The 27273-nt window shown below is 40.2% G+C and overlaps 1 protein-coding gene across 2 annotated transcripts in view; it reads right to left on the minus strand.

Moving 5' to 3' along the window:
• Positions 1-27273, minus strand: part of entpd1 (ectonucleoside triphosphate diphosphohydrolase 1) — a 145678-nt gene that overhangs the window by 67427 nt on the left and 50978 nt on the right. Inside the window, exon 1 of one of the 2 annotated variants that reach the window (XM_039776131.1) lies at positions 19373-19638. The exons of the other annotated variant lie outside the window; for it this stretch is intronic. Coding sequence (XP_039632065.1) covers positions 19373-19424 — 52 coding nt within the window. The 5' untranslated portion in view covers positions 19425-19638. Of the gene's footprint in view, positions 1-19372; positions 19639-27273 lie in introns of those variants that run through there. 2 annotated transcript variants of the gene reach the window in all.

The following is a 27273-nucleotide window of genomic DNA, read 5'->3' on the forward strand; positions in this document are numbered from 1 at the left end:
AAGAATCGTCTTTGCGCTGAACTGGAATCGTCCCTGCATAAATCAAAGTCATCTAGGCGATCTGGATCTGCATAATTAGATCTGGACAATGACATGGTATATGGTATTTTTCAATGTATGTATGTAATGGCATATGGCCGGACATTTATCCCGGCAAATACCCCCACACCGGACAGGAGTAGAAGGGAGTCAGAGAAGATGGGCAAGAGAGCTCATTCGAGCGAGGTCAGAAAAGATAGGAAATGACATAAGAAAAGCACAAAGATGGTAAGAGGAAGCCATCCACCCAGTCTTAGACCAATCAAAATAAGCAGAACAGACACCAAGAGGAATAATAGACAGTAAAACTAGGTGCAGAATGAGCTAATTGAACGAGGTAAAAATGATAAGAAATTGTTATAAAAACTTCAATTGCTGTAATGTTCGGGGCTCAATCGCATTCGGCCGAATTGGGTTGAGTCCTTGTTGTTGATTTATTGTAATAAAGCCTTAAAACTCTGTCTATCTCGAGTCCTAATAGCCTTTATTTTTAAGTAAAAAGCCTTCTGATGATGAATTTTTCGCCACGACACTGCTGGGTGGATTGGAGGAATTGTTATTTGTATATTATCGATTGTTTATTGAGTATTGTGGAGTGGAGGGTGCTTTGTGCACTGTACTGTATAATTATAATAAAGTCAATATTTGGACTTTTATCTCGTGTCTGGCGTCTGATCCGAGGGTTCAAGGGGATGACAGTGCCCCCTGTCTGTCACAATGTATATACATAAAACAGGTGCTGGGGTTTTCTTCTCTTTGTATATGAAAATGCCTTGTTGCCTTACTATTTGCTTTTGATTTCAATAAAAATTGATTACATAAAAAAGGTGCTGTACAGTATTACTCTTAATTATTTTTTATTATAATCTTTACCTGATTTCTTCATTAATCATACTGTGTTAATCTTTTTGACAAGTGCATTGGTAAGAGGATAGAGAACATTGAGAATTGACAATCAGGAGTGTTCTGGCTACAACCTATTACATTTAATTAAAAAAAAAAACAGAAGTAAATAAATTCAGCCAAGCGGTAGCTAAATAAACTGTATATGTGACACCAATGAGACAGATTTATAAGCTCACGTCTTGCAATGAAGGTGTGCGTATAGTGACATTAAAAACGGAATGAAGCAAACATAAGAAAAGCATTATTGGACAAAGCCAACACATATAAGACAACTGACATGAATGCTGGTGTTTAAGTCTTCTCAGGTCAAAAGTGGCCAGAATTAAAGTTGTGATCGCAAAGAACCAATTCTATTAGGTGAGACCTGACTGCATTCACCCCAGACAAGTTCTCTACTTGGAGCAGAGCTAAGGACAAAGAGCCAGAAGAAATCATTCAAAGTCACCCTCAAGGATATTGCTACAAAAGGCGAGATTAACATCACTCGCTGGTTGATTTAAGCCACAAAACACTCCTGTGATTCATTGAAGGACACACTGTTTTGAAAGTGACCTTCTAACAAGGAAGAATTGGACAAAAGATGACAACAGATGGAGGCAATAGAAAAACTAGACATTCCAAAGCAGAAACTCCTTGCCCATCTGAAGTTAGGCATATAACCTTGATGAGAATCATTCTTGTTCTGAGTAACCAGTGTGTGTCCGTTTTTATCACCATAACTACCACCTGTATGTCCAGTAAATAAATAGAAATGTGTGAGCCACTCTTTATCTTGAGTCTTGTTTTACAACCTGTCGTTTTGTGGTTAAATTTTGAGCTCTGTCTTTCCCACTATTGTCATACATCTTGTGGTGGATGGCCAGGGCCCTTACCCAGCCAGGACGCCTATGAACTGGAAGGACTGGGGGAGAGAGAGCATGCACAGGACAATATCTCCCCTGGATTACTAGATGTCAGCCCTCCTGGGTTGCTACAGCACCATGGATTCCTACAGGGCTCATCCCTTTTGGGTCCCATGGGTGCCGCCAGAGGGTGCTGCAGGGACTGGGGAGCCCTACTTGGTCAGGTTTCTACCTCATGCTTACAGGATACCAGAAGTGCTCACGAATGCTGCATGCAAGAAGCCCAAGGCCTTCTTTTGAGAAGCCAGAGTCGGGAGGAAGAGGGACGAAGCTTGCTAAAGAGAGAGGGAATACAGAGAGAGAAGCCATTGTCACTGTGTTGGTTCTTGTGCTTTATTTGTATTGATGTTGCTGCTGTGGGAAATGACTGGGAAAGCATTTCCCATGAATGAAACACCTATGTGCTGTGCTGGACTTGTGTCTACATCTGTCTGTGTCAGGTTTGGGGAACTGAAACGCTCCCTGCAGGCCACAGTCTACAATGGCATCATTTCTGTTTTTCGTTTTAAACTTTTATTCAAATGCCAGTTGACTAAAACGTGTTTGAAGACTCCACTTGTCTTTGGTCTCTGTTTTTCATGACTAATGCTTTGATGCATTTTGAGTCATGAATTGTGATTCAGTTCTCTTATGGTATAGTAGTTCAAATCAGTTGACACTCAATTATGGAGTAATGATCGTGCTTTCCCAAACAGATATTTTGATTGTACAGTAAGCACATGTTAACATACTTAACATTTTTAAACCTGCTCAGGCACACACCCATACTCAAACAGGGCCAGTTTTAGAATTATCAGTTACCCTGAAATGCACATTTAGAAGATGTTAGAAATCGTAGCACTTAAAGAAGGTCCCACATGGACATGGGAAGAAAAAGCAAACTCCACACAGGTTTGGAAATCAGATCCATAAGGCAGGAGTGCCTTGAATCCTCCCAGGTGTAAGATGACCACACTATATGTACACAACAATAACTGTCCACATAAAAAGTGATTAGATTCTATTTGAATGCTATGGAGTCTATCCGATCAGATGGCATGCCAATCTAACATAATGGGCACACTCCGTCGCTTCAATCTAATTTGGAGACACCAGTCAACCTGGGGTGTGTGTGAGAGAAAATTAAAGTACCCGAATGGGGAGGATGTACAGATGAACACAGATGGTGACCAAGCCAGTATTCCAACAGAAAGTCTTGGAGCTGTAAGGTAGAAGCAGCACTAACTATTAACTAGGCTGTGTGCCCCGTAAAAGAACGCCATCTCCAGATTGCAATTAAGGAGGAATTCATGTCCTTGTTCAGCACTTTTTGAAGCATACAGAAGTAAACATAAGTGAAGGCAAATCCATTTTGTCCTTGTTGAACTTCCAGAGTTTCACTTATCTCGTAATCAAGGACTTGATAGTGAAGGTTTAAAGTTGGAAAGTTGTTTTTTTTTTCATTTTACAAAGGGGCCAGACAGCAAAATTACGCCAAACTCATTTGTGGTGCGGAGAAAAGTAATTTCTGAACAAATAATCTCTTATGTAACAGCTGGTGTGCCTGTAAGTACAGGTTACTCTAATTGTGTTATTTCAAAGGAGATGGTAAGAAGCAGACAAATGCTCTCTTTGTTTAACTTTCATTAGCCTTGGAAGACAGCAAAACAAAGCAATGAGATTATTTCTTGCAACTAGCAGGCCAAGGTTACTGGTCGGAGTACCCAGTGACAAAAAGAGCAATAATGTGCTTGTCCAGGCTTGCCTGTCAGGGATTTTAAATGCTTGTAATTAACAAAAATAGAATGATTTTTTAAGAGGGACGCGTGGTGGTGTAGAGGTTAATGTTGCTGCCTCAAAATTCTGGTCTGGAATGTCGTTGTAGAGTTTGCGTGTTTTCTCTGTGTTTGTGTTGGTTTTCATGGAGACAGTGATATTATATATTTAGGTCTGTGAGGACTTGTGATTGAGTACAAAAACCACGAAAATACGTGTACTCAATACAACAAACAATGATTTAATAAAGAATAGAGAAGCCTTGTATCATTCCCTCTTACCCACATCCTGCTGGTTCTCCCATTCCACCCTAACACTCTGTCTCTCCCTCAGGTAATTAGACAAAATTTCCAGGTTTTCAAGGCTGATCCTTCCCCAGGAGTCTTTTTTCCTAACCTTCCCATGATCTTCTTCCATCAACCACCTAACCCTAAGCAAACTTGTTGTCAGCAGCTCACTTCACCAAGGATAGCCAAATTCTTCGTCAGAGCAGTAACAAACGCCGCTGTGCCACGTCACCAACAATGCCTTTGTATCTGGTAAATTCAATATTAAACAAAGGGAAATCTTGCTTATCTAAAAATCATATTTGCTGCATTTCTTGTAAGAAATATCCTGCCATCTACACAAGTGAAACTGAGAGACGTCTAGCAGTCCCTTTCATTGAGCACATTCGAGCCAGTAAGATCAAAGACCTCACAGGCCTATTGTAGACAACTTCACGTCTCTTGATCGCATCTGCACAGGTCTCTCTGTTTGTGTTCCTTCACAGGGCTTAAAAGTCACTTTTCCAAAGAAAAGCAGAAGTTAAGCTCATTCTCATCCTGGGATCACACATTTCTCCAGGTCCTAACCTTTTAACCTGTCTCTTTGTCTTCTCTAATGGCAGCTTTCCCTCACCTACTCTCACCTGTTCTCATCTCATCTGCCCTGGCTTTGCTCCCTCCTTCCCCTCTTATATTTGTTGCCTGCTCATTCCTTTTCAGTTGCACACCTAATGAAGGCTGTACAAGTCGAAATGTTGCCTTAAACTGGTTTTCCTTTTCAATCTCTAAATATCCTTTATTTTCTTTGCAGATGTATGCTACATTAAATCCATTTTGCCTCCATCAGTGAGAGGACAGTAGGTGAGAGGCTCCATGTTGCTGACCTTACAGCAAGGTGATGTGTCAAAGTGCCTCTGGCAAAACCTGCTAGATATCACACCTTACTGACTTGTGCTAGATGGAGGCTGAAATGGATTTATTGGTAGTGTCTCAGGTTCCCTTCACAGATATGTCAGGTGTGGCCTTTGTCTGCCTTCTCTTTTCACCTTAACACTATAGGGTGCCCTTGATCACAACATTTGAGGGACGTGACCTTCTTTCTGTTAGTGGCCAGCGCAGCTACAGTAGGCCCTTCTACAGTAATGTGATAGCATCGGACAACAGAAAATTTGGGAGTATCAAGCAGTGGTGTGTGCAAGAGGAAGTCGCATGAGATCCCAAAGGACTGTGAAATGGTCATTCTGAACGCCCACAGCTGTTAATGTCTTCATACTTCTGGTGTTGTTGTCCTTTTTGCCTGGTATTCTCATTTGTGCACAGTTATTTTAGTCATAAAGTCTACCCCCACTCACCCAGCACATCACATCTGGCAGAAGATAAAGACTCTTAACTGTTAAGACCACCCGTCACAGGCACAGTTTTTTTTTTGCTACTGTTAGAGCTCTCAACTCTGGAAGTTAATTGCTTGCTGTTTTCATCTCCCTCTTTGACACTGTATTGCCTTTTCGTTACAAAATTTTTATTTCATTTAGATATTCACAGAGCTGATTATAAATATCACCAATTGGTTATGTGACAATAAAGGTAAATCTTGCACCTTCAATCTTAAAGTATAGAATCTTGACCAACGATGAATTCATCACTGATAATCCTTATGCAAGAGGGCAATAGCTTCATCAAGTTACATGGAGACCTCTCTTCAATGCTGTCCTAAATCTTCTCTCTCTATATAAAAAGATTAATGAAATTGTGCGACGTTTTCAAGTGACATTTACATGGGACGTTTTCTTGCAATGCTCATTTTTATTCAAAACCAACGTCATATAGTACACATCTATATATCTTTTTTTTTTGTCTTCATTAGGATAATAAAACAATGATACTCTCAGGTCAATACTACCAATTTAACGTGCATATGTCAAACAAAATATCTTACGAACATCCACTCTGCTAAGAGCAGTAGTAGCTCAGTTGTGTGTTATCAATCGACAAATAAAGCCTATGTCGGCAGTTCTCAACCTGTGGGGGCGGGAAGATGTGAAAAAAAGAAAACAAGAATTGAAAATATGAAAAATACATCTATTGAAACCAAAACAAATTAACTTAAACTATATTCTGATACTAGAAAAATAAATATAGAGTTAGATAAATGTAGATAAAAGTTAAGTAGGTATAATAATACTTGTAGTGGTGTATCGGCAACAAAAAATATAGGAATAAATTTTATTAGGGTTTCAAAAAAACATTAGGGGGGCGCGATTAAAACTGTTATGAAAACTCGGGTCGCGAATACTTAAAGGTTGAGAAACGCTGGCCTATGTAATGGCACACTCTCACAAATTCTAAAACTGAATAAACATTCAATTGCCGGCAAAATGACGACTGGTGATCATGTAGGAGAAGTCGTATTCCTTTCGTATTCTTCCTACAGCAAGTAAATTACCATTCATCTTGTATAGACAACAATTTCCAACAGTTTTAGCATTTACTATATCTTTGAATGTAGTGAAAAGTCAAGCAAAATGACACCTTTTATTGGCTAACTAAAAAGATTACAATATTCAAGCTTTTGAGGCAACTCAGGCCTCTTCTTCAGGCAAGATGTAATTGAATAGTTATCTTTGAATAAATCTCAGGGTCAGAGTTTTGACCGTGTTGGAATCCGACTGAAGCAGGCATTAGGCAGTCAGGGGGGCACAACCCCTAGTTATACTATTAAACTGTTCACTACACTTAGTTATTTCACCGATGCTTTTATCCAAACTGACTTACGACATTTGAGGTGCAATTCGTTACACAGGTGGGTGAAATGACTTGCTTATGGTCGCACAATATCAGTGGTGGGATTTGAACACACAACCTTAGGAGTTGTAGTCCAAAGTGTTAACCACTGCAGTACCAGCTATTTAGCTTACTTATTGCTGTTTTAAAACTACTTATTTGGTGAAATGAAACCAGAGCAATGCTTAGCAAGGTTATGTGCCTCATGTCAGGCTCACTTCCTCCATGAAGGTTCAGAGAACAATAAAACGATAACAACAAGCTGAGGAATAAGCATTCAACCAGAGTACATAAGTGAGGCTTCTTTTTTTCTAATTAAAAAAAAGTGAAACAATAATACCATATTATTGTTCTTTTCAAAGATTCATACATGTATGCATCATATATAATATCACATCACATGACAATCTCCAACCCGCAAAGTCCAGTTCAGGGTCCAGGGGTGCTGCAGCCTATCCTGGCATTCATTCTGAAAGGTCAGGTGCATCCAGCTATTCACAACTGTTATCATGTTTACTATAGAGAAGTATTTCATAACATATGTGGACTGTAGGGGGTGCCCCAGAGCGCCAATCACCAGACACAACTCAGCCAAATAGAATTTCAATTTTAAATTAGAATTGTACCTTAACACAGTAAAAGGCAGTCCAACACAATGTAATTGAAAGAACAAGCATCTCTGTCTCCTTCCACTACAATGTAGTAGTGAGCCTCATCCACCTCCTCCCGATTCTGAGCCTGAGGTAGCTCAGGTGCCCTCTTTTATGCTGGACTCAGAAGTACTTCCAAGTGGTATGATATTACCTAAAGGAAGCACTTTCAGGTCATACAGAAGTTCCCAATTATTGGGATATTAAATCTTTACAGCACCCCTCTGTGGCACCCAGCTTGCCTTTCCACACTACAAGCCCCAGGCAATCTTACAAGTGTCCAAACTGGGCCCCTATTATAGGGGCACTGACACCTCTTGCACTCGGGGGGCAAACTGCTCATAAAATCCCTTCATCCCTCGTCCATCCATTGTGAGTTCCTCGTGACTGGGATAAAAATTGGTTGTGCCTCCCTTCTTATTGTCTTTCCATTACAGCCTCTCAGCCTGGCAGCAAACTGCCCTGAGTCCCAGTCAGGATGCCAATCCGTCCACTCCTACACTTACACATAGCGTTCTCTCTCAGAAGCATAAGGTACAAGTGTTGGGAATAACGCATTAAAAGTAATGAGCAGTAGTTAGATTACTTTCTAAATTAAACTGGAACTAATGTATTACTTATTTAATTGAATTATAAATACCTGTGTAACTTTATACAATGTGTTACTGTTATAACTAATTTCTGACAGCCCCAAAAAATGAAAAATATTTTTATATTTTGCATAAGTATTGAGATTCTTTGTTAACAATGTGCATGTGTGTACTCCGGCCATCTGGTAACAGTAGAGGAAGAGACGAAGCACTCATGTAAACAGAACTGAACGAAAACTACAAATATAGTGCCGTAAATATGAATATGAGTTGAACATGAGTTGTCATTTGAACATGTTTTTTTTTCCCGATCGTGCTTGTACTCCTCGTTATGGTGCATGGTACTGAAAATGCAGACAGACTTCTTCATTAAAGGCGCATACGCCGTCAGACTGGCATTGCCAGATCTAAACACAAGCATGGCAAATTGTGGAATTGTTCTGAGCAGGCATCAGCCACAGCGCTGCTCTTGTGAAAAGAATGGAGATAAACAGCCAGAGAGGGAGAGGCAAGTTCATTGTACCACGTAAACGTTACTGAGAGAATAAAACTGAATAATAAAAAAACAAGAGCAAACTTTTACAAGTAGCTAAAATTTATATCATGTGTTACAGAATAAAATCAAATGTATGTTTTTATTATATTATAGTAATAATAATAGCAGATCACTACTCAAAATTTACAGTGCCAGGACTTGAACCAACAACCTTTCGGTTATAAGGCAGGAGTTCTTAACTCTGCACCATCCAAGAATACATAGTAGCTCTCTGCCAATTGACATTTGAGCTTGGGTTTGTAACTCATTGACAGCAACATGTAAATTGAATGATTTTTTTTCTTTGATTATATTCTTGAATAAAAGCGCACATGTTTATTTGATATTTGGACTAAAGTCTTCACACATTATGCACGTCACCTCATTATTAGTATAATATGGAAAAAGTTTCTGCTTTACGAATGTGTTCAGCATTTCTTGCATTTCTTGTGTTTCCTTTCATCCTACACTTACCCAGATCTTTGTAGACACAGAACACGCATGAAATGCATGTACAGTAATCCCTCGCTATATCGCGCTTCGACTTTTGCGGCTTCACTCTTTTGCGGATTTTAAATGTAAGCATATCTAAATACATATCACGGATTTTCGCGGACAATGCGTCTTTTAATTTATGGTACTTGCTTCCTCAGTTTGTTTGCCCAGTTGATTTAATACAAGGGACGCTATTGGCTATCTCACCCTCTCTGACATTCTCTGCGCCTGACAGAGGGGGTGTGAGCAGAGGTTCTGTTTGCACAGAGGCTGTTTGCTTAGAAGATACTGACGCTCCTCTGAAAAATGCCGCTTTATTGCGGTGCTTCGGGCAAACTTAAAAGCACACGTATTGATTTTTTGATTGTTTGCTTTTCTTTGCGAGTGCTCGCTCTCTCTCTCTTAAATTCTCTGCTCCTCATGTAGACACTCCTTTGAAGAAAATATATATTTGCATTCTTTTAATTGTGAGAAAGAACTGTCATCTCTGTCTTGTCATGGAGCACAGTTTAAACTTTTGACTAAAGGGTGTTATTTCACGTCTAGAGGGCTCTAATAATGTTAACAGTGTGGGAGAGTTTATAAGGGCTTAAAATATATAAAAATAACTATACAAACATATGGTTTCTACTTTGCGGATTTTCATCTATCGCGGGGGGTTCTGGAACGCAACCCCCGTGATCGAGGAGGGATTACAGTATTCCAAATAACGATATGCTGTATTATTTACACTATACAACTCCAGGCACATCACAAGGAGATAAGGAGCCTTGGCTTGAGCTGGGAGAAACTTTTTCCCTGAGATGAGCTCTGGCGGTGGGGATGGAATTGCAGACTGCTTGTGCTTGTGCTGATCAACATATTTATAAAACAAAAGACGCTGATGTAGAGGTGCGAAGTAATTTAAGGTGGGTCGGTATTACAAGTTTTTTCGTAGGCTTCAGGAATTCTAGTGCTAAAAGCACATGAAGGACTAAACTTACTTATAAAACACAAGAAAACAATCAAATGTGGCTGTGTTTCCCGTCTGTCTTATGAAAGTTCATGTTATGGGTTTAGGATTTAATAACAAGTGCTGGCCATGGCAATTTTTCATATGAAAGAAGAACACTGTTTGTAAGGCCATGGAAAAGTCTAAGTGAAAGGCATGGTGATCTTCTTCCCTTAAGGTGTTGCTTCTAAACACTGTGAATGCCATACAGATGGTGATTTCTTGCTGGGACGGGATTCCAAAATGGAAGGATGACAATGGATATGCATCCCAGCTGGGTTGATTGTTGGTAACCTTTCTGGCTAGGAGGCCATAATATACATTTTACATATTTTATACACATTTTGTAATAAGTAACTGTAGAACATATCTAGTCACCCTTTTTGTACGTAGTGACTAAAGTAACTAAGCTACTTATATAAACCCCATTCATTCCCTTGCACCAGCTTTAGAAAGGGCACCAATCCCACCAAGGTGTTTGCATTGGAACCATCTAGAAGATCAGTCACAACTTTATTATTTAAAGCTGGCTACATGCTACATTGTTTTTTCTATGATTTTTGGTTGTCATTTCATTAATCTTATACAAGAACCACCTGTCACATCGCACACCTAATTGATGTGGGTTATACAGTCTGACAACCCCACCAACACAGTCATAGAAATCTTACCAGCACTTACAATTCTCTGTGACTCTCGTCTGAGAAAATCAAATGATTTGGATGTAGTGAGTCACAGTTCATACGGTTGGGCTCTTGTGCCTGCAACAGTAAACAGCCAAGTAGCCTTCAGAAGGATGTATAATAGTCATAAACCAAGGAAAACAATGGCAGCTGCATACTTAGAAGTCTTTGTTTTGTGTATATGGAGGAGAGGATCGTTGAACTTTGGAATGAGCACAGGTGTCTGCTTGATGCTTCATGTTTGTTGCACCACAACAGAGTAGAAAAGAAAAAAATCTGGGCCAAGCAGTATGGAGCTTCTCATTTAATGTCAGGGTACTCAATAAGTATTAGCTGCTGAAATGAAGTAACCTTGCTGTACATTCGACTGTGTAATATGAGATTAGGAACCATGATGAAAAGTCATGAGGGAATTTTGAAAACGTTTTCCTATTGATATGCAGTTATTTAATTTGACACCCCCTGAGGGAATGAGTTTCAGCAAGTGCACCAATTGAATTTGACATGCTTTCTGACTGGAAGTTGTGTGAAGTCCTGTAGCCTAACTAGGGGGAACAAACTTAAAAAACAGGAAAAGAAGTGAAAAGGCTGAATACGTCCTTCTGAACAGGTGCAGTCTCTCTTTATTCAGGGTGGTCTTCTCTCAGAGAGCTTCTTGTTTGTCCTCACTTTCAATCACTGACCAGAATGGTCACAGTTAATATCTACCATCCTTTTACACCTGAGTTAGCTTCATTTCTATGTTGTTGTTTCTATTGTTACATGGGCCATTTACTGCAAATACAGTCATATCACTTTATATTCAGGAATCAGCCTGGGCCAACAACACAACTTTTTGGTCAGACTTCCTATTGTCATGAACATAAATCCAAATAAGTTCCAAAAGCACTTGAAAAAATTGCCCAGTAGAGAGGGATTTCACTTTCAAACCCCGGTTGGTAAAAATGGCAAGCACAGAATTTTTGTGAAATAAAACGTTTATTCTCACAAATTCTGTTCAATAACAATAAAGCTCTGTGGAGCACAAGAAGCAAAGGAATTGACCAAAACAATAAGGCAATCTAATACTAGTAAAGTCCAAATACAGTGTTCCAGAAACATAGTCAGACACAGAGCATGAAGGTCAAAATTCCAAAAATATACCCATGCACAAGCACAGCAAAAACACAAGTAACCCACAGACTCCAGAACACACTCACAATGAACCGCCACAAACTCTGGAGGACCCTCCAGTTCCTGGTAGTGATTGGAAGACAGCTAAACCCTCAAACACATGGAACACAACAAAGGCTGCTTATATATTGTGGCGGATGGCTGGGGCTTCTACCTAGCTGGGACGCATATTTAATGGAAGATCAGGGGAGAACACATACAAGGCATTATCCTCCTCAGGTGCTAGATGGCAGCACCCCTGGGTTGCAGTGGTGCCTCGGACTCCCGCAAGGCTCCATGCGAGTTGGAGTTCGACACAGCCTTGTTCAGTTCAATAGGTTCCTCCAGGTGTTGTTCCTGGCTGCGGATCCCTACTTTGTTGGGCTTCCATCTCACCTGGAAGTGCTTCTGGGCTATGTTAACGGGCCAACGGAAGTACTCCCGGGTTTAGGATAAAAGGAAACAAAAAGGAAGTGTTTCCCACAGCCAAATAAAAAATGTATGTTGCTGAACTTGTATCCTATGTCTGTCTGTTTTGGGTTTGGGGATTTGGTACGACCCCTGCAGGCCATGATATATATATTGTAGTGGATGGCCGGCTTCATATTCCGGCCCTCACCCCCAGGCCGCCAGGAGGAGCTCTCCCGAGAGCATGGACGGGCCCCGAATTCCAGCAGGGCCTCATGGACTATGTAGTTTTTATGCACAGCCCTGCTGGATACCTTGGGGACCACTGGGAGTTGCTGTCGGGAGGCCAGTGGACTCATTTGTGCACTATGACCCGGAAGTTCGTCACAGGAAGAGCGACGGGCTTCCAGGGTGAAGAAAAGTACTATTTACCCTGACCCGAAAGGAATAAGGACTTGTGGACTGTTGGGCAGGAACACTTCCGGGTCAGGGAATATGAAAGGACTGAGGGAGCTCCCAGACGGCGAGCTGAGCTGGGTGGTAGGTGGGCAACGCGTCTGGGAGTAGGAGAATTGTTGATTATTGATTTATTATTGTAGTTGTTGGTTTATTGAGAATAGTGGAGTGGTGGTGCTTTGTGCACTTGATTATTATAATAAATAATAATTGTTGGACTTTTACCTGGTGTCTGGCGTGGTACCTGAGGGTTCGAGGGAGCACTAGCGCCCCCTACTGTGACAATATATAGACAAAAACAAAACCAAAGGATGACACACATAAACAACATAAATCAAAGAATCAAAAATGACATAAAACTTGAATTTGAACCCCAGCCAGTGGAGGAAGCCTGGCTGAGACATGACACTTATCCGTTCCTCAGGCTAAGCCTTCAAGAGTAAATGAGCATGTAGATCATGCCAGTAAAATGAAACGATAATTGCTAATAACGCTTTTAGAGGATGTGATCGACACTAGATGGCTGTACAGGTAAAAGTCAGTTTGAGTCAGGTAGCTAGAAACTGCCAATAAGCAAAGTTTGTTTTACAAAATGAGATCCAAAGCTAGGAAGCCTGTTGATGTGCAGCGCCATCTTAAAATAACTGTGGTGTAAATTCATCACACGTAGCACCGCATGTGTTCCCATGGCAGCAATGGGATGTTGTCATCATAAGCAACATGACTATGAACGTGAAACAACAAAGCAAAATGGGGACATTCACTAAAACCCTCAAACAGAATGGCACTGCTATGATGTCAATGAGTGTAACAATAAAATATAATAACTTCAACAACAGCTAATTGAATGTACGTGATAGGCTGGAAAGTTAAAGAAACAGCTGGGTCACAACAGTCTGAAGTCTGAGGATTGGAGCATCTAACTGTCATGGCAAGAACTCCAGCTGTGTCGCCTTTGCAATTGAGGTTTTAAATTTCCTTGTTTATCGGCGACCCTGAATAAGATGGCTAGACTCCAGCATCACTGCTTGGTTATTCCAAAAAAGTTTTTATCCAACACAAAGTGCCCTTTAAAAGTATTAATGTCTCCTGTTAGTTCCATTGCTAGAAGTACAAGAACAAGAATTACCTTTCCATGAACCGCAGCTAAATGAAATTTGCCTCATTAGTGATAATGGCCCTCTAATGCTTTGTTGGAGCCATGGCAGGAACGAACTTTCTGTGCCAAAATAGCAACAAATACCATTTGGTGCTTCATGATGCATCAAAAATGATTATTATGTGCTGCTTTATTGAACTAAGTTCATGCAAACAGGAAGACTGTGTGATACAGAAAACCCCTTAGTGCTTTCAGTATAAAAAAACAACTTTACTGCCTATGTATCATGGAAAAGAGGATGAAAATTCTGACAAACAAGAGGAGACAATTCATTTTTTACAACTCAGTTAATTAGTCAATACCCCATGAAAACATTTGTAGAAGTCATACGGTTTTTGGTTTCGGTGAAACGTCATCAGGGTAAATGTCTTGTAACAATAATAGAAAAGTCCGTGCAGTATTTCAGGTTTTTGTGGACACCGACCAAAGGCTTTACACTTGGACACAAGGAGAAAAGACCTGTATGGAATTAAAAGGTACTGGCACGGAGAGGACTTTAGTTTAAGATTCTTTGAGAAATGAGCCCAGAGGACTGGAGATTGTTGTGGGAAACTCTCATTGTTAGCTCGTATTACAGCTAGCTTATCTAGTATACATTATAGCATTCTTCTTCTTCTTCTTCCTCTCTCGGCTGCTCCCGTTAGGGGTTGCCACAGCAGATCATCTTTTTTCCATATCATCCTGTCTTCTGCATCTTGCTCTGTCACACCCATCACCTGCATGTCTTCTCTCAGCACGTCCATAAACCTCATCTTAGGCCTTCCTCTATTCCTCTTGCATGGCAGATCTAGTATTACATTTAAATCTACACAGGAACCTAATCAAGGACTTTGTTAAATGGTGCGACTCACACCACCTAGAACTGAACACCAGCAAAACCAAGGTGCTGGTGGTGGATTTTAGGAGGACCAGGCCCCTCATGGACCCCGTGATCATCAGAGGTGACGAGGTGACTGTGTGCAGAGTGCAGACCTATAAATATCCGGGAGTGCAGCTGGATGATAAATTGGACTGGACTGCCAATACTGATGCTCTGTGTAAGAAAGGTCAGAGCTGAGTATACTTCCTTAGAAGGCTGGCATCCTTCAACATCTGCAATAAGATGCTGCAGATGTTCTATCAGACGGTTGTGGTGAGCGCCTTCTTCTACACTGTGGTGTGCTGGGAAGGTAGCATAAAGAAGAGGGACGCCTCACAGCTGGACAAACTGGTGAGGAAGGCAGGCTCGATTGTAGGCACAGAGCTGGTTAGTCTGACATCTGTGGCGGAGCGGCGGACGCTGATCAGGCTCCTGTCAATCATGGAGAATCCACTGCATCCATTGAACAGGATCATCTCCAGACAGAGGAGCAGCTTCAGTGACAGACTGTTGTCACTGTCCTGCTCCACTGGCAGACTGAGGAGATCGTTCTTCCTCCACACTATGCGGCTCTTCAATTCCACCTGGGGGTAAGTATGTGAAGCTGAATGTACCGGCTGACCTTTATCTCCACAAAAGTTTGTACAGATACCTCTTTTTGTAGGCTGTTTCTTTGCAAAATTTAGTTGGTGCCCTCCAAGTCAGGCAACATCAGGTACCCCTAAAATGATGTGGTCAGTCTGTCTGTCACTTACAGATTACTGGGGGCTAACCTTGTACTTGGTCTTAAATGAAATCCTATGACCCCGATCTGTTTTGGAAATTCAAAGCAGCAGTTATGTTGGCAAAGTTACCAGTGGGTTGTGTGTTCATTACGGCAAGTTGATCAACAATGTGACACAGCAGAAAGAAAAAGCAGAGCAGTGACATCTGCTAAGCATCAAGCAAATTGCAGAATCTGATTATGCGATTAGGAATACTGAATCAGTAGTGACATCTGCTGAGCGTCATGAACATCACAGAAGGTAATTAAGTAATAAAGGCAGGATTTTTCTCCACTATACCCACATAATGCAGCTAACTGTTAGCTCTAAATTAGCCTCTGAAGTGTGCCCTATGATGGACTGGCACCATATTATGGTTTTTTTCCCACTTTTTGAAACCCACTACAACTTTGAAATAGAAATGCACACTTTAGGAAGAACTCCAATGGGTGTACTTACATTTGTTATAAACTAAACTGTCTATGCCAATTCTATTTTGCTACTGCTGTATTCTGTGTTTTTTCTACAAAAGCTGTTTGAACGAAGTGGAAAGCATAAAGTCACAGGGAGTGTGAATAAATTCTAAAGAGTGCTGAATCATTCAGTCTAACAAATATAACTCTATATTCAAAGATTACAGACGTTAACCCATCATGAACCCACTGGAGCCAAGAGAGATGATTCAGCTTTTCTCATGCCGGGCATGTGGTGTTATCATAAATACCACTCAAAACTTGAGTGCAAATAAGAGGAAAGACACAGATAAGATGAGAAAGAGAGGGTATGGTTTTGAATTAGAGAGCTAGAGGAACAAAAGACAATTAATCACAAGCTACCAAAGTTATGCAATTGTGGAGTGATACTTTACAGGATGGTGCGGATATCTTCACACAGATCTTCACTTAAATTTCACTTTCATGTAAACTCGGTTATTTCCATTTGAGTTGGGAGGCAGTAAAATAATGAGATTTTGACTGAGCCCACCCCCAGCCTCTCAATGCATGGAGCTCATAATATGAGGGTCGGCGTAGGGTGCTCAGTTCTGTTTCCTGACTTCATCTGATCATACTTTGTTAGTTTCATTAAATAACTGAAAGGTTCGAAAAATTCACCAGAGACCAGGTCAAGTAGACATTCTTAGTTAATATTCTCATTTTTCTTTCCACATACTTAGTGTGTGTCTCTAGGCTTGTGTCAGGTACTATAGTTTTCCTCTAACATCCCACATTTCTTACTTTAAATGACCATCCCAAATTAGGAATAGTGCAAATACAATAACAAAAAAAAAATGATAGCAATGTCACAAAAATACAATACAATACAATACAATTTAATTTTGTACAGCCCAAAATCACACAAGAAGTGCCGTAATGGGCTTTAACAGGCCCTGCCTCTTGACAGCCCCCCGGCCTTGACTCTCTAAGAAGACGAGGAATAACTCCCAAAAAACCCTTGTAGGGATAAAATGGAAGAAACCTCGGGAAAGGCAGTTCAAAGAGAGACCCCTTTCCAGGTAGGTTGGGCGTGCAGTGGGTGTCAAAGAGAAGGGGGTCAATACAATACAATACACAGAACAGAAAAAATCCTCAATACAGTATAAAAATTTAAAATATTACAAATACGGAGCAGAATTTAACAGTAGATGATATCTCATAATATGATTTGGATTTGTGAAAAAAAATAAATGTGCAAAACCTCACTTAAGACACTAGTACAAATCAAAATCACAACAATGACATTCAGGGATAATCATTCAGTTAATACATCATTTTGTACTATTTGGAAAGTTGTTTTAGAAAGACATATTTGACAAATATAAAATGAAAGACGTGTGTGTGTGTGTGTGTGTGGAGCAGTCCACTCTGCTCCTGCTCAACCACAGCCACTAGATGCCACGTGCATGTACTTTTATATTTTTTCGGTACTTGTATGCACCGCACTTCTCATTACGAAAGACCTGTGTGCTGCAAACAGCGCCCCACAACAAAGACATTGTGCTAATGACACAGACGAAGAGACACAATGTCGAAAGGAAGCAAACGCCTCAGCAACAGAGGACAAGGCTTGAAGTTTTCACTAAAAACAGTGTCTATCTAGAGGTATTTTCTGGAGACAATGATTAATAGGACTCAATTGCCAACGCTACGGCTAAGATATGGTATCGCCAGTGTCTTCTTACAAACCCAGAGAGGCTGCAAGCACAAGGTGGGTCCACGTCCTGTGATCTAGATAATTCTTAAGAGTTAGCTGATGCCTCTCCAAGTTCATATAGTAAAACTGCTAGTGAGTCTTTCAGTCGTTTATTGTCCCGAAGATCACACGTGGCTAGTACCATTCATAAATGCTTAATTGGATAACTCCATTCCATTTTCAAGCCAGCTTAATCCTGAGTAGGGTTGTGAGGGGCATAGAGTGCAAGGCAGGAGTGACAACTAGGCAGTGTCAGTCAGTCACAGGGCGAACACACGCACACACACATTAGGGTCAATCCACCTAACCTGCATATATGGGCTATTCAGCTGGTTTTTTTTTTTGGAATCTGTACTACTTTCTATTCATATCAAAAATCATGAACAGAATTACACATGTGTGATAAGTCAAGTAAAATTAAAAAGTAAAATTTTTATTGGCTAACGGAACAGTTTACAATATTCAAGAATGGGCCTTGAATTGTCTTGAAAGCCTGAATATTATAATCTGTTCATTTAGCCAATAAAAGGTATCATTTTGCTTAACTTCTCACTGCATTCATAATGGGTAACATGGTACAACACCCTGCTATTACAGACGTGTGTGATAAATAATGAATAATGACTAAATGAATACTTTAAAAACGTTATGTATGCATGTTAACAATAGGGCAACATGTAGTTCTAGACACTTTTCTTATTCAAGATGCAGATGGACTGTGGACAGGAGCTCCCCCTCAGTCGCTGCTCTGGTCTTCAGGCAATGGTAGTGATTCCATGACCCCAGCACAGAAAAAAAGCACAGCCATTGTTGGGATGGTTGGTGTCACAGATAGTTGTCTTTGGCCTGGTCCAGCATCATTTTATGTAGATGTCATTCATGCACACATACCCTTAGTGTCTCCAATTAACCTAACATACACATGTCTTTGGGGGTATGTGGCAATAAAATTGAGTTATCCAGAGAAACATCTACATAGGCATAAAGAGTAAATGATCTGCTATGATATTACTGTATTGGCAACTCTAAATTGACTCAGTGTAAGTGTCCCCCACAACCGATTGGTACTCCATCCAGGGTCAATTCCTGCCTTGAACCAAATGATCCTCACCTTTATTGAGCAGGCTAGATAATGGCTGAATTATCCATCCATCCATTTTCTAACCTGCTGAATCTGAATACAGGGTCACGGGGGTCTGCTGGAGCCAATCCCAGCCAACACAGGGCACAAGGCAGGAACCAATCCTGGGCAGGGTGCCAACCCACCGCAGGACACACACAAACACACCCACACACCAGGGCCAATTTAGAATTGCCAATCCACCTAACCTGCATGTCTTTGGATTGTGGGAGGAAACCGGAGCGCCCGGAGGAAACCCACGCAGACACGGGGAGAACATGCAAACTCTACGCAGGGAGGACCTGGGAAGCGAACCCGGGTCTCCTAACTGCAAGGCAGCAGCGCTACCACTGCGCCACCGTGCCACCCGGCTGAATTATCCTTGCTGTGGTAAAGCATTATTACAATATTCAGCTCTAAGATCTTTCCTTATTTCTTAAATTACTTTTATTGCCCTACGTTTTAGTGCCGATGATGAAAAATGAACACATATTTCTTTCATTCAAATTCAAAGAGAAACAAAATAGTGGGAGGGCTCTTAATAATGTTTTAAACTTAGTCCACAACCACTTTCTCATTCCTTACATTACTGCTGTTTAAAATATAAATAAAATACAAACTAGACTAATAATTAATGTCAGCTGGGTAAAAAAATGGAATATTGTACTCACCATGGATGTCGTGCCAATATAACTTTAATTCCTTTTCCTTCATCATCGGCATAATGGGCCCTGATGATTGTGTTTCTAGATGAATATGTCTTTGTTGTGAGGCACAATAAGAAATGAGCAGTTTTGACCTTTTTGAAAATAGCTTAAAGCCTGACTCTTACATAAGTCCACATTATGAAATTCTTCTATTGACATAGGACACCCCTTTGCAGTTGCTGGTTCAGAGGGAAAATTCTTCATCTGCAGTGATCCCTGTGTTTTGTTTCTGCTGCCAGTGAAATAATACTATGAGATAATTTGACGCGCAAAGTATAATCAGCAGGTTGGCTTCTTTTCTGCTTTGTACAAGTGTAAACCTGTCTCTTTCTGAGGAAGATGAGTTATGTCATAGTGCTAATGATTCAGCACTGAACAAGATGATAAGTTTTACAGTGCGATGAATAAAACATAATTATTGTGTCTGGAAAAATGCATGATGTTTCATATCATTTGTACATGATGAGTGTGACGTATTTCATAATCTACTAAGTGAAGTACTGTGTGAAATTATAAAATAACTCTTTTCATTTTTAATGCAACATGACAAATATATGAATCACAGTTCCTTTGTTTCAGGTCGACAGTTAATTCATTCACATTTTGTTTGCATTGGTTTTCCTTTTGGTCTCACATTTTTTTCTTACACGCCCTAAAGACGCACATTTCGGTTAAACGGTGGTTTTAAACTGGCCTAGCATAAGCATGAGTGTTTGTGTGCATGTGCATGTTCCCTGTGATGGCATGGCCCTTTGACCAGTATTATTGTTTCCTGTCTTGAGCTTAGTATGAATGGAATAAACTGCAGACCTCACAGACGTGAATTGGATTAGGTGGGTATCAGAATGTACGTGTGTATGCATATATGATAAATGAGAAGGGAAGTCAATAAAAATGGCAAAAAATGGAAAAATCTAACTGTTTCTAAGGGACAATATTGCTAATTTTTTATTTGTTATTACTAAAAATGGAAGTATTGTGCAAAAGAAATTAAGTTACTTTGAACAAAAATTTTAATTTGTTGACACACTTTCACATTCTGACTCAGGTAGTGTGTTTAGCATTAAATAAAATGGAATATGGCATTACATGTTACATCCTGTACCCCTGTTACTTATTATTAGCTTCTGCACATGATGCTTAGAAATAACTGTGGTAACTTTAAAAAATACAGGGTGGCGTACGAAAAACCGAACCGTCTCCAACCGGCTGGCTTGAGTTATTATACAGGCGGGTACCGTTGCGATCACAGAGCCTCGTTGTCTCGGAGTCAGCAGCCCCAACTGTGCATTAGTAAGGAAGCTGTGAGCCAGTGGGTACAGATGTACGTGAAAGATATCCGGAAGATGTATTCTCTGCAACAGAGGATTGGAATAGTGGAGGCATATGTGTCTACCGGTTCTTTTAAGGAAACATAGGACAATTTCACACAGAAGTTTCCTGGCATAAACCTGCCAGCATAGAGCAGTATTCACAAGTTGGTGAAGAAGTCAGACTGGGTCAGTTGCAAACTGCATAAAGAATCAGGCCCCATCCTTTCATACACCTGTGGTTGTAGATATTCAGGAACGGATAGCCAGAAGCCCTAGGAAATCAACATGTAAATTGGTACAACAAGCGAATGTTTCACGCAGGTCTTGTCAACGTGTGTTGCACTCACTACAAATGAAGCCGTACAGAATGACTTGTGTCCAAGAACTGAAGGACGACAACAAGGAAAAACGTGTATGGTATTGCACGTGGCTTCTTCAAACAATTGCAGTTGGATTTTTGTATTGCATATCTTTCATTTCGTGTACAGGCTAAGAAATGTACGTTGACGTTGGAGTCGGAGATGGTTCAGATTTTCGTGCGCCACCCAGTATAACCATTCATGTACGTTGTGGAGGATTGTCGGCTTTCCATGCCGGTCCACACCCCCAGGCCACCAGGAGGAGCTCTCCCGACAGCAGAATCGTGCCCCGAGGTCCAGCAGGGCCTTATGGACCTTGTAGTATTTTTACACAACCCTGCTGGATACCTTGGGGGCCACCAGGAGTCGCTGTGGGGGGGCTTATGGGCTCTTTTATGCCCTATGACCCGGGAGTACGTCATGGTCACGTGACAGGAAGGAACGACGTGCTCCCGGGTTAAAGAAAAGGACTGATTGCCCTGACCCGGAAGGAGTAAGGAACTATGGACTGTCGGGACAGGAATATCTCCGTGTCAGGGGCTATAAAAGGACGGTGCCTCAGTTCAGACACTGAGCTGAGCTGGGAGGTAGGAGGGCAAAGTGTCTGGGCGAGGAGGAGAGGTTATTGTGTTTATAGTGCTGGTTAAAATATATGAGTAGTGTGGAAGGTGCTTGGTGCACTGTGAGTCGCAATAAAAAGTATTGGACTTTTACCCGTTATTTGGAGTCATCCCTGAGGGTTCAAGGGCGCTATTTAGCGTCTTTTTCACAACGTAAAACACAAAAGTATTGCGACAGGTGTGTGAAATATGTTGTGGTAATCAGGGAGGAGGAGAGGTGATTAGGAGCACGAACTGATACGCACCTAAACACACAACGATCCATCTCAGGAGTAATCAGGCAGTTCTGTTAGTGTTATTTTTTTACTATGAATGAATAAATGGAATCTGCTATAAAATAAAAAACTAAAGTCTGTGTGTCCAGTCCCTCAGAGCAATTTGATTGGTCAGTTTGACTGGTGACACGATTAAATGAGGAAGTGCAAGTTTTTGACAAATGAGGAGGAGAAATGGCATAGGAGACATGCTGAGGGAGTCGCCATCAAAGATGGAAAGTATAAAACTGGACAGGAAGCAGCAAAGATGGCTTGAAAATAAGTAGGCTGTAGGAGAACTTGCTCGAGAAAATGAAGATTCGTTAGTAAAGGCATAGGAGGTACACTGAAAGAGTTGCCTTCAAACACAGAAAATATCAAATCGGAAAGGAGTTGAGAATGGCACCATGAAAATAAGCAAGCTTTAGCAGAACACACTGAAGAAAGTGAGCACCAGTTAAGGGACGTTCAACCACACACAAATGCAGAGGAAAGGCCCTGAAGGTATACTTATTACAAGGGATAGGACATATTTTACAATTATTCTATTACCTGTCTTTGTCAGGTACCATGGCCAGTATGCAATAAATTAGCTATGCTGAATGCTTCAACTTTAGATATGCATTTCTCAAGTAGATGATTCACATCATACATGCATTTTCCATCTTCAATAAATGTGACACCACCCTATACTTCAGATTAGCTTCACAAAGAATGGCCACTTCTCTCAACACATAAACACTTACACTATACGGTCAAAAGGCTGTGGACACCAGACCATGTAGGAGGTTCTCCGCATACCCCTTCTTGTGCCTATAACAGCTGCCACTCTGCTGAGAAGGCTGGAGTGTGTCTGTGGGAATTTGTACTCATTCAGACAAAAGATCATTTGTGAGGTAAGGGGCTGATGTTGGATGAGAAGACCTGGCTAACAAGCAGGTTTCCAATTCCTCCTAAAGAAGTTAAATGGGGTTGTGGTCAGGGCTCTATGCAGGTCACTCATGTTCCTCCACACCAAACCCCTCAAACTTTATGGACCTGAGGCTCAGTCATGCATGAACAGAAAAGGACCTTCTCCAAACTGTTGACAAATGACTTTGTGTGCTGTAGAATTAGCAGTACCTTTCACTGGAACCAAGGGGCCCCAGAAGAGCCCCACTCCATTATCCCTCCTACACTTTACTGTAGGTGCTATGCAATCTGAAAGGTGTCTCCTGGCATTCTCCAAAACCAGATTCATCCATTAGGAGGCCAGATAGTGAGGCATGATTCACACCAGAGAACATGTTTCCACTGTTCAAGAGTCCAATTGTGGCATATTTTGCATCATATTCTAGTCAATACTTGGCATTGTGCATAGTGATCTTAGGCTTGTGAGTAGCTACTTGACCATTTAATGAAGCTCCTGATTTACAGTTCACGTGTGCTGCAGTTCTGGTCAGTTAAGACTAAGGAAGACAAGTCATGTTACTTCCAGGTGTTCAGCCTCTACATGGACACTGTTAGTATTATGGAATCAGCAGTCTCTGCCACTTTTTACTAACCCTTTACACTCTTCAGTGTCACTGAGGTTTAAGCAAGTACTAATGTCTGTGTGGGTTTCCTATGTACACTTTTGCTATAAAGGTCTCTTCCCTCATCAGGGTTCACTTTCCTAACCTGGTAGACAGGCTGCTGCTCTGGTTTCAAACTGCGATATTCCCACTCAGTCTGTGTGGAGATGTTTGCCAGGCTGCTGTATTACCTTCGTATTTGCCCAGTAATGTGCACACCATAACATACAGTAGTTTAAAAATGGGACCACTCAACAATTTTTATTTTCAAAAATTCAGGAGTTCCAAAGGATCAATAAGGTAGTTATTTCCAGACCTCCCTCAAGATGTTCCATATTTTGCACTTTGATTGTGACTAAGCAATTGTTCCATGTTTAAGATTATTTTTTATTCCACTTAAAGAGTACTTTTAATGACCTGCTCAGAAGGAACAGTTTATTTTAAAAAAAACAACCTGGAGATGAAAGCGCCAATTAAGGGCATGCAGATTGTAATCGAGGTGGGAGAGTGGGAGCTGGACATGAGGTCAAAACACAGAGAGACAGAGAGAGAAAAATTGTGTGTTAAACTCGATCCAAAACAGAAATTAATAAATCATAGTCAAAGACAAAAGCTAAAAGTCCTAAAGTTAAAGCTTTGTAGAAGCACTTTTAGCTGCCTGTATTCTACCAACATTCAAAAAATATCAAAAATGGATCCAACAGGATACCATGGAGGTAAACACTGCCATCTTAAATAAAAATGATGGGAATACGTCACATGCAAACCTGTTTTATATCACATGGTGTCAGCCTAAAGCTGTTGCTTACAACAAAATGACTTTAATACATGCTAGGAGTTATTACTTTTTGTTTTTTCATAGACAATTGTGGAACAAATTTTGTGGTGCAGAACTAATTTTAGGGTTTTTAGAACTCTGGAATTAATTTCTGGCATTTATTGTTTGTTATTTCAGTCTGTTTATATTGCCAATTATATTTTGGGCTGTCTTGCTTGCCATTTTGTTTTGTGAATATTTTGGGTGTCCGCTGTTAGGATAACATGATTGTTAATATGGATGTGTCTTTGGAAGTCAGGGTATAATGACACAGCGGAATAAAAAGTCTGCAATCCTTCCCTAACCAAACTGCGGTCAAAAAAAAATCCAATTTAATTGCAAAGTAAAATTTCTCGTTGCATCACTCTTTTGTGTATCAACCTTCCACACTTGCTCTTGACTTTTTGCTCTTCATTTTTGGCCTTGACTCACAATTTTTTTTAGACTCCCTGGTTTGACTCATTTCTACTTTCATGTTCTCATCCTGGTAACTCCAAATTTTGCCTGCCTAGCAAACATAACAATACTACAATGGAGCTGTATTGACATGGACAGATAAATGTGGATTACTAAAAAAAAAAAAATGTAACCATAACTAATGACACTTTTTAATAAGGATTTAATAAGGATAATAAGAATATTGTCAAACACCCAGAGTGCAGTCATGACAATTATAGTATGTAAAACTCAATCAAACTAAAATATAAAATACAATCAATACAGCATTTTCTAAAGAGCATTACAATAAAATGCATTAAATCATAATCAATGCTTGGAACTCCACTTGGGGACATTTCAAAAAGGTAATTGACACTGTTTTTGTAGTCAAATTTAATAATAATAATAATAATAATAATAATAATAATAATAATAAAACCAGTCAGAGATTCCTGTGTTTGGAGAAAATAAGCAGCCTTTGTAAACGTCTATGAATCCTCTCACACTTGTCTGTTAACGTCATATTATATTGGGTTTGTCCAAATAACTAGTAATTGCATTAAGTGGCAGAAAATTATCATTGTTCAAAGGGAAATGTCAGATGTGTAGATAGATAGATAGATAGATAGATAGATAGATAGATAGATAGATAGATAGAAAAAATAATGACAGAAACAAATACAAAATTTAAAACAGCACAGGGGAGAACTCTCAAGGTGAATTAAAAGCCAAACAGTAAAAATGAGTTTTGATTTGAGATTTAATAATCAATAATGATGGGATTTAAAGGTAGTGTGTTCCATAATTTCAGAGCCAGGACAGGAAATGTCCAGTCTGCTGTCATTTTTAGTCTGGCCCTTTGTGTTGTCAGCAAGATCTGGTTGGTGAATCTCAGAAACCTAACTGGAATGTAGGGGCTAAGCAGGTCACATAAATAGCTAGGGGCCAGACCTTTTAAAATTTTAAAAGTAATTGTAAGAACCTTAAAATTAATCCTATACTTAATACGAAGTCAATGTAATGTCTTAAGTATTAGGGTAATATGTTCATGTTTTTTGGACCCAGTTAAAAGACAGGCAGCCACATTCTGAAGCAATTAGAGGCAGGAGAGAGAAGCCTGACAAACACCAATATAAAGGGCATTACAATAGCCAAGGTGTGGTGAAATAAAAGCATTAATGAGTTCCTCAAAATCCTCAAAAGACAAAAAAGACTTTACCTTAGATAGGAGTCTCAACTGAAAGAAACTAGACTTAATAACCAAATTAGCTTGGCTATACATTTTAAAATCCCCATCCCAGATTACTCCCAGGTTCTTAACAGATGTCTTCACAAAATGTTTGAATAGGTCAAAACTACAAGGAGGAACATCAAAAGTCCCACTTGGGCGAAATATAAGAAACTCTTTTTTGCTGTTGTTAAAATTTAAGAAATTTATGACCATTCGTGCCTTAATGTTCTCCAAACAATCTGACAACAATTTTACCTAGATAGATAGACAGACAGACAGACAGATTAAATTTTCATGATGTCTTTTCTAAGATTTGACCCAAAGTTTGGATGCCTTCATGAAGGTGCCACCATCTTTTATAGAGCTGGTGTGATGATATTGCTGGCAAAAATCACTACAGGGGGGTATTTTTCATATGTGGATTACTCGTTTAGCCGGATGTAATTGTTGATGATTTGGCATGATCCTGGATCTGTCGGTTTTTCGAAACTCTTGCTGGATGGGTTGTCATAGCAGCACACCCAAATCCTCAAACCTGCTCGGAGCAGGTTTGTTCTATGTAAACAAGGATTATCTCACACACTTAATCAGTGTCCGTGCATGGAATTCATTCAGTCATGGCTTCACCATTCATGAATGAGAAACCAATTGATATCGGTGCGCAAATTATAAGAACAGAAATTCATATAGAGAGGGTTTTGTGCGATCAGCAAGATCCTTTACTGCTCCCAGAGGAAATTCTTTTCGAAAGATTCCGCTTTTCGAAAGATAGCCGAGGGGGAATATCGTATCTTAAAGATTTATTATCACCTTATATTTGAAGTCAAACTAGGTGAAGTCGGGCTCTCTCAACCACACAGACAGTATGCATTGCTTTGAGTTTTTTTACAAGCGGCACTTTTTTTATATACTGTAGGCGATGTGGAAAATCTACCTAAAAGTGCAGTTTGCCAGGCAATTTGTAAAGTCTGTTTGGCTCTGAAATATTTCCTTTGCGTTTTCATAGTGTTTCCTGGACACCTGCGTGTGCAGACAATAAAAGATGTGTTTCATGCCATTGCAGGTAGGTAATACATAGGCAAAAACACCCACAGTTCCATAAAGAAACTCACAATCAGCCTAACATGCTTATTACCCAGGACTTCCAAATGTAATTGGGGCACATGGGACTGATCAGAGTGGAGTTTGATCAAACATTATTTGGAAAATGTACCTCTCCTCCTGATAAATAATCAGACACAGTGTCTTCATCAAATATTTGACCTTCATCAATACCTCGT

Source organism: Polypterus senegalus, chromosome 1, assembly GCF_016835505.1.
Source record: "Polypterus senegalus isolate Bchr_013 chromosome 1, ASM1683550v1, whole genome shotgun sequence".
Classification (NCBI taxonomy): domain Eukaryota; kingdom Metazoa; phylum Chordata; class Cladistia; order Polypteriformes; family Polypteridae; genus Polypterus; species Polypterus senegalus.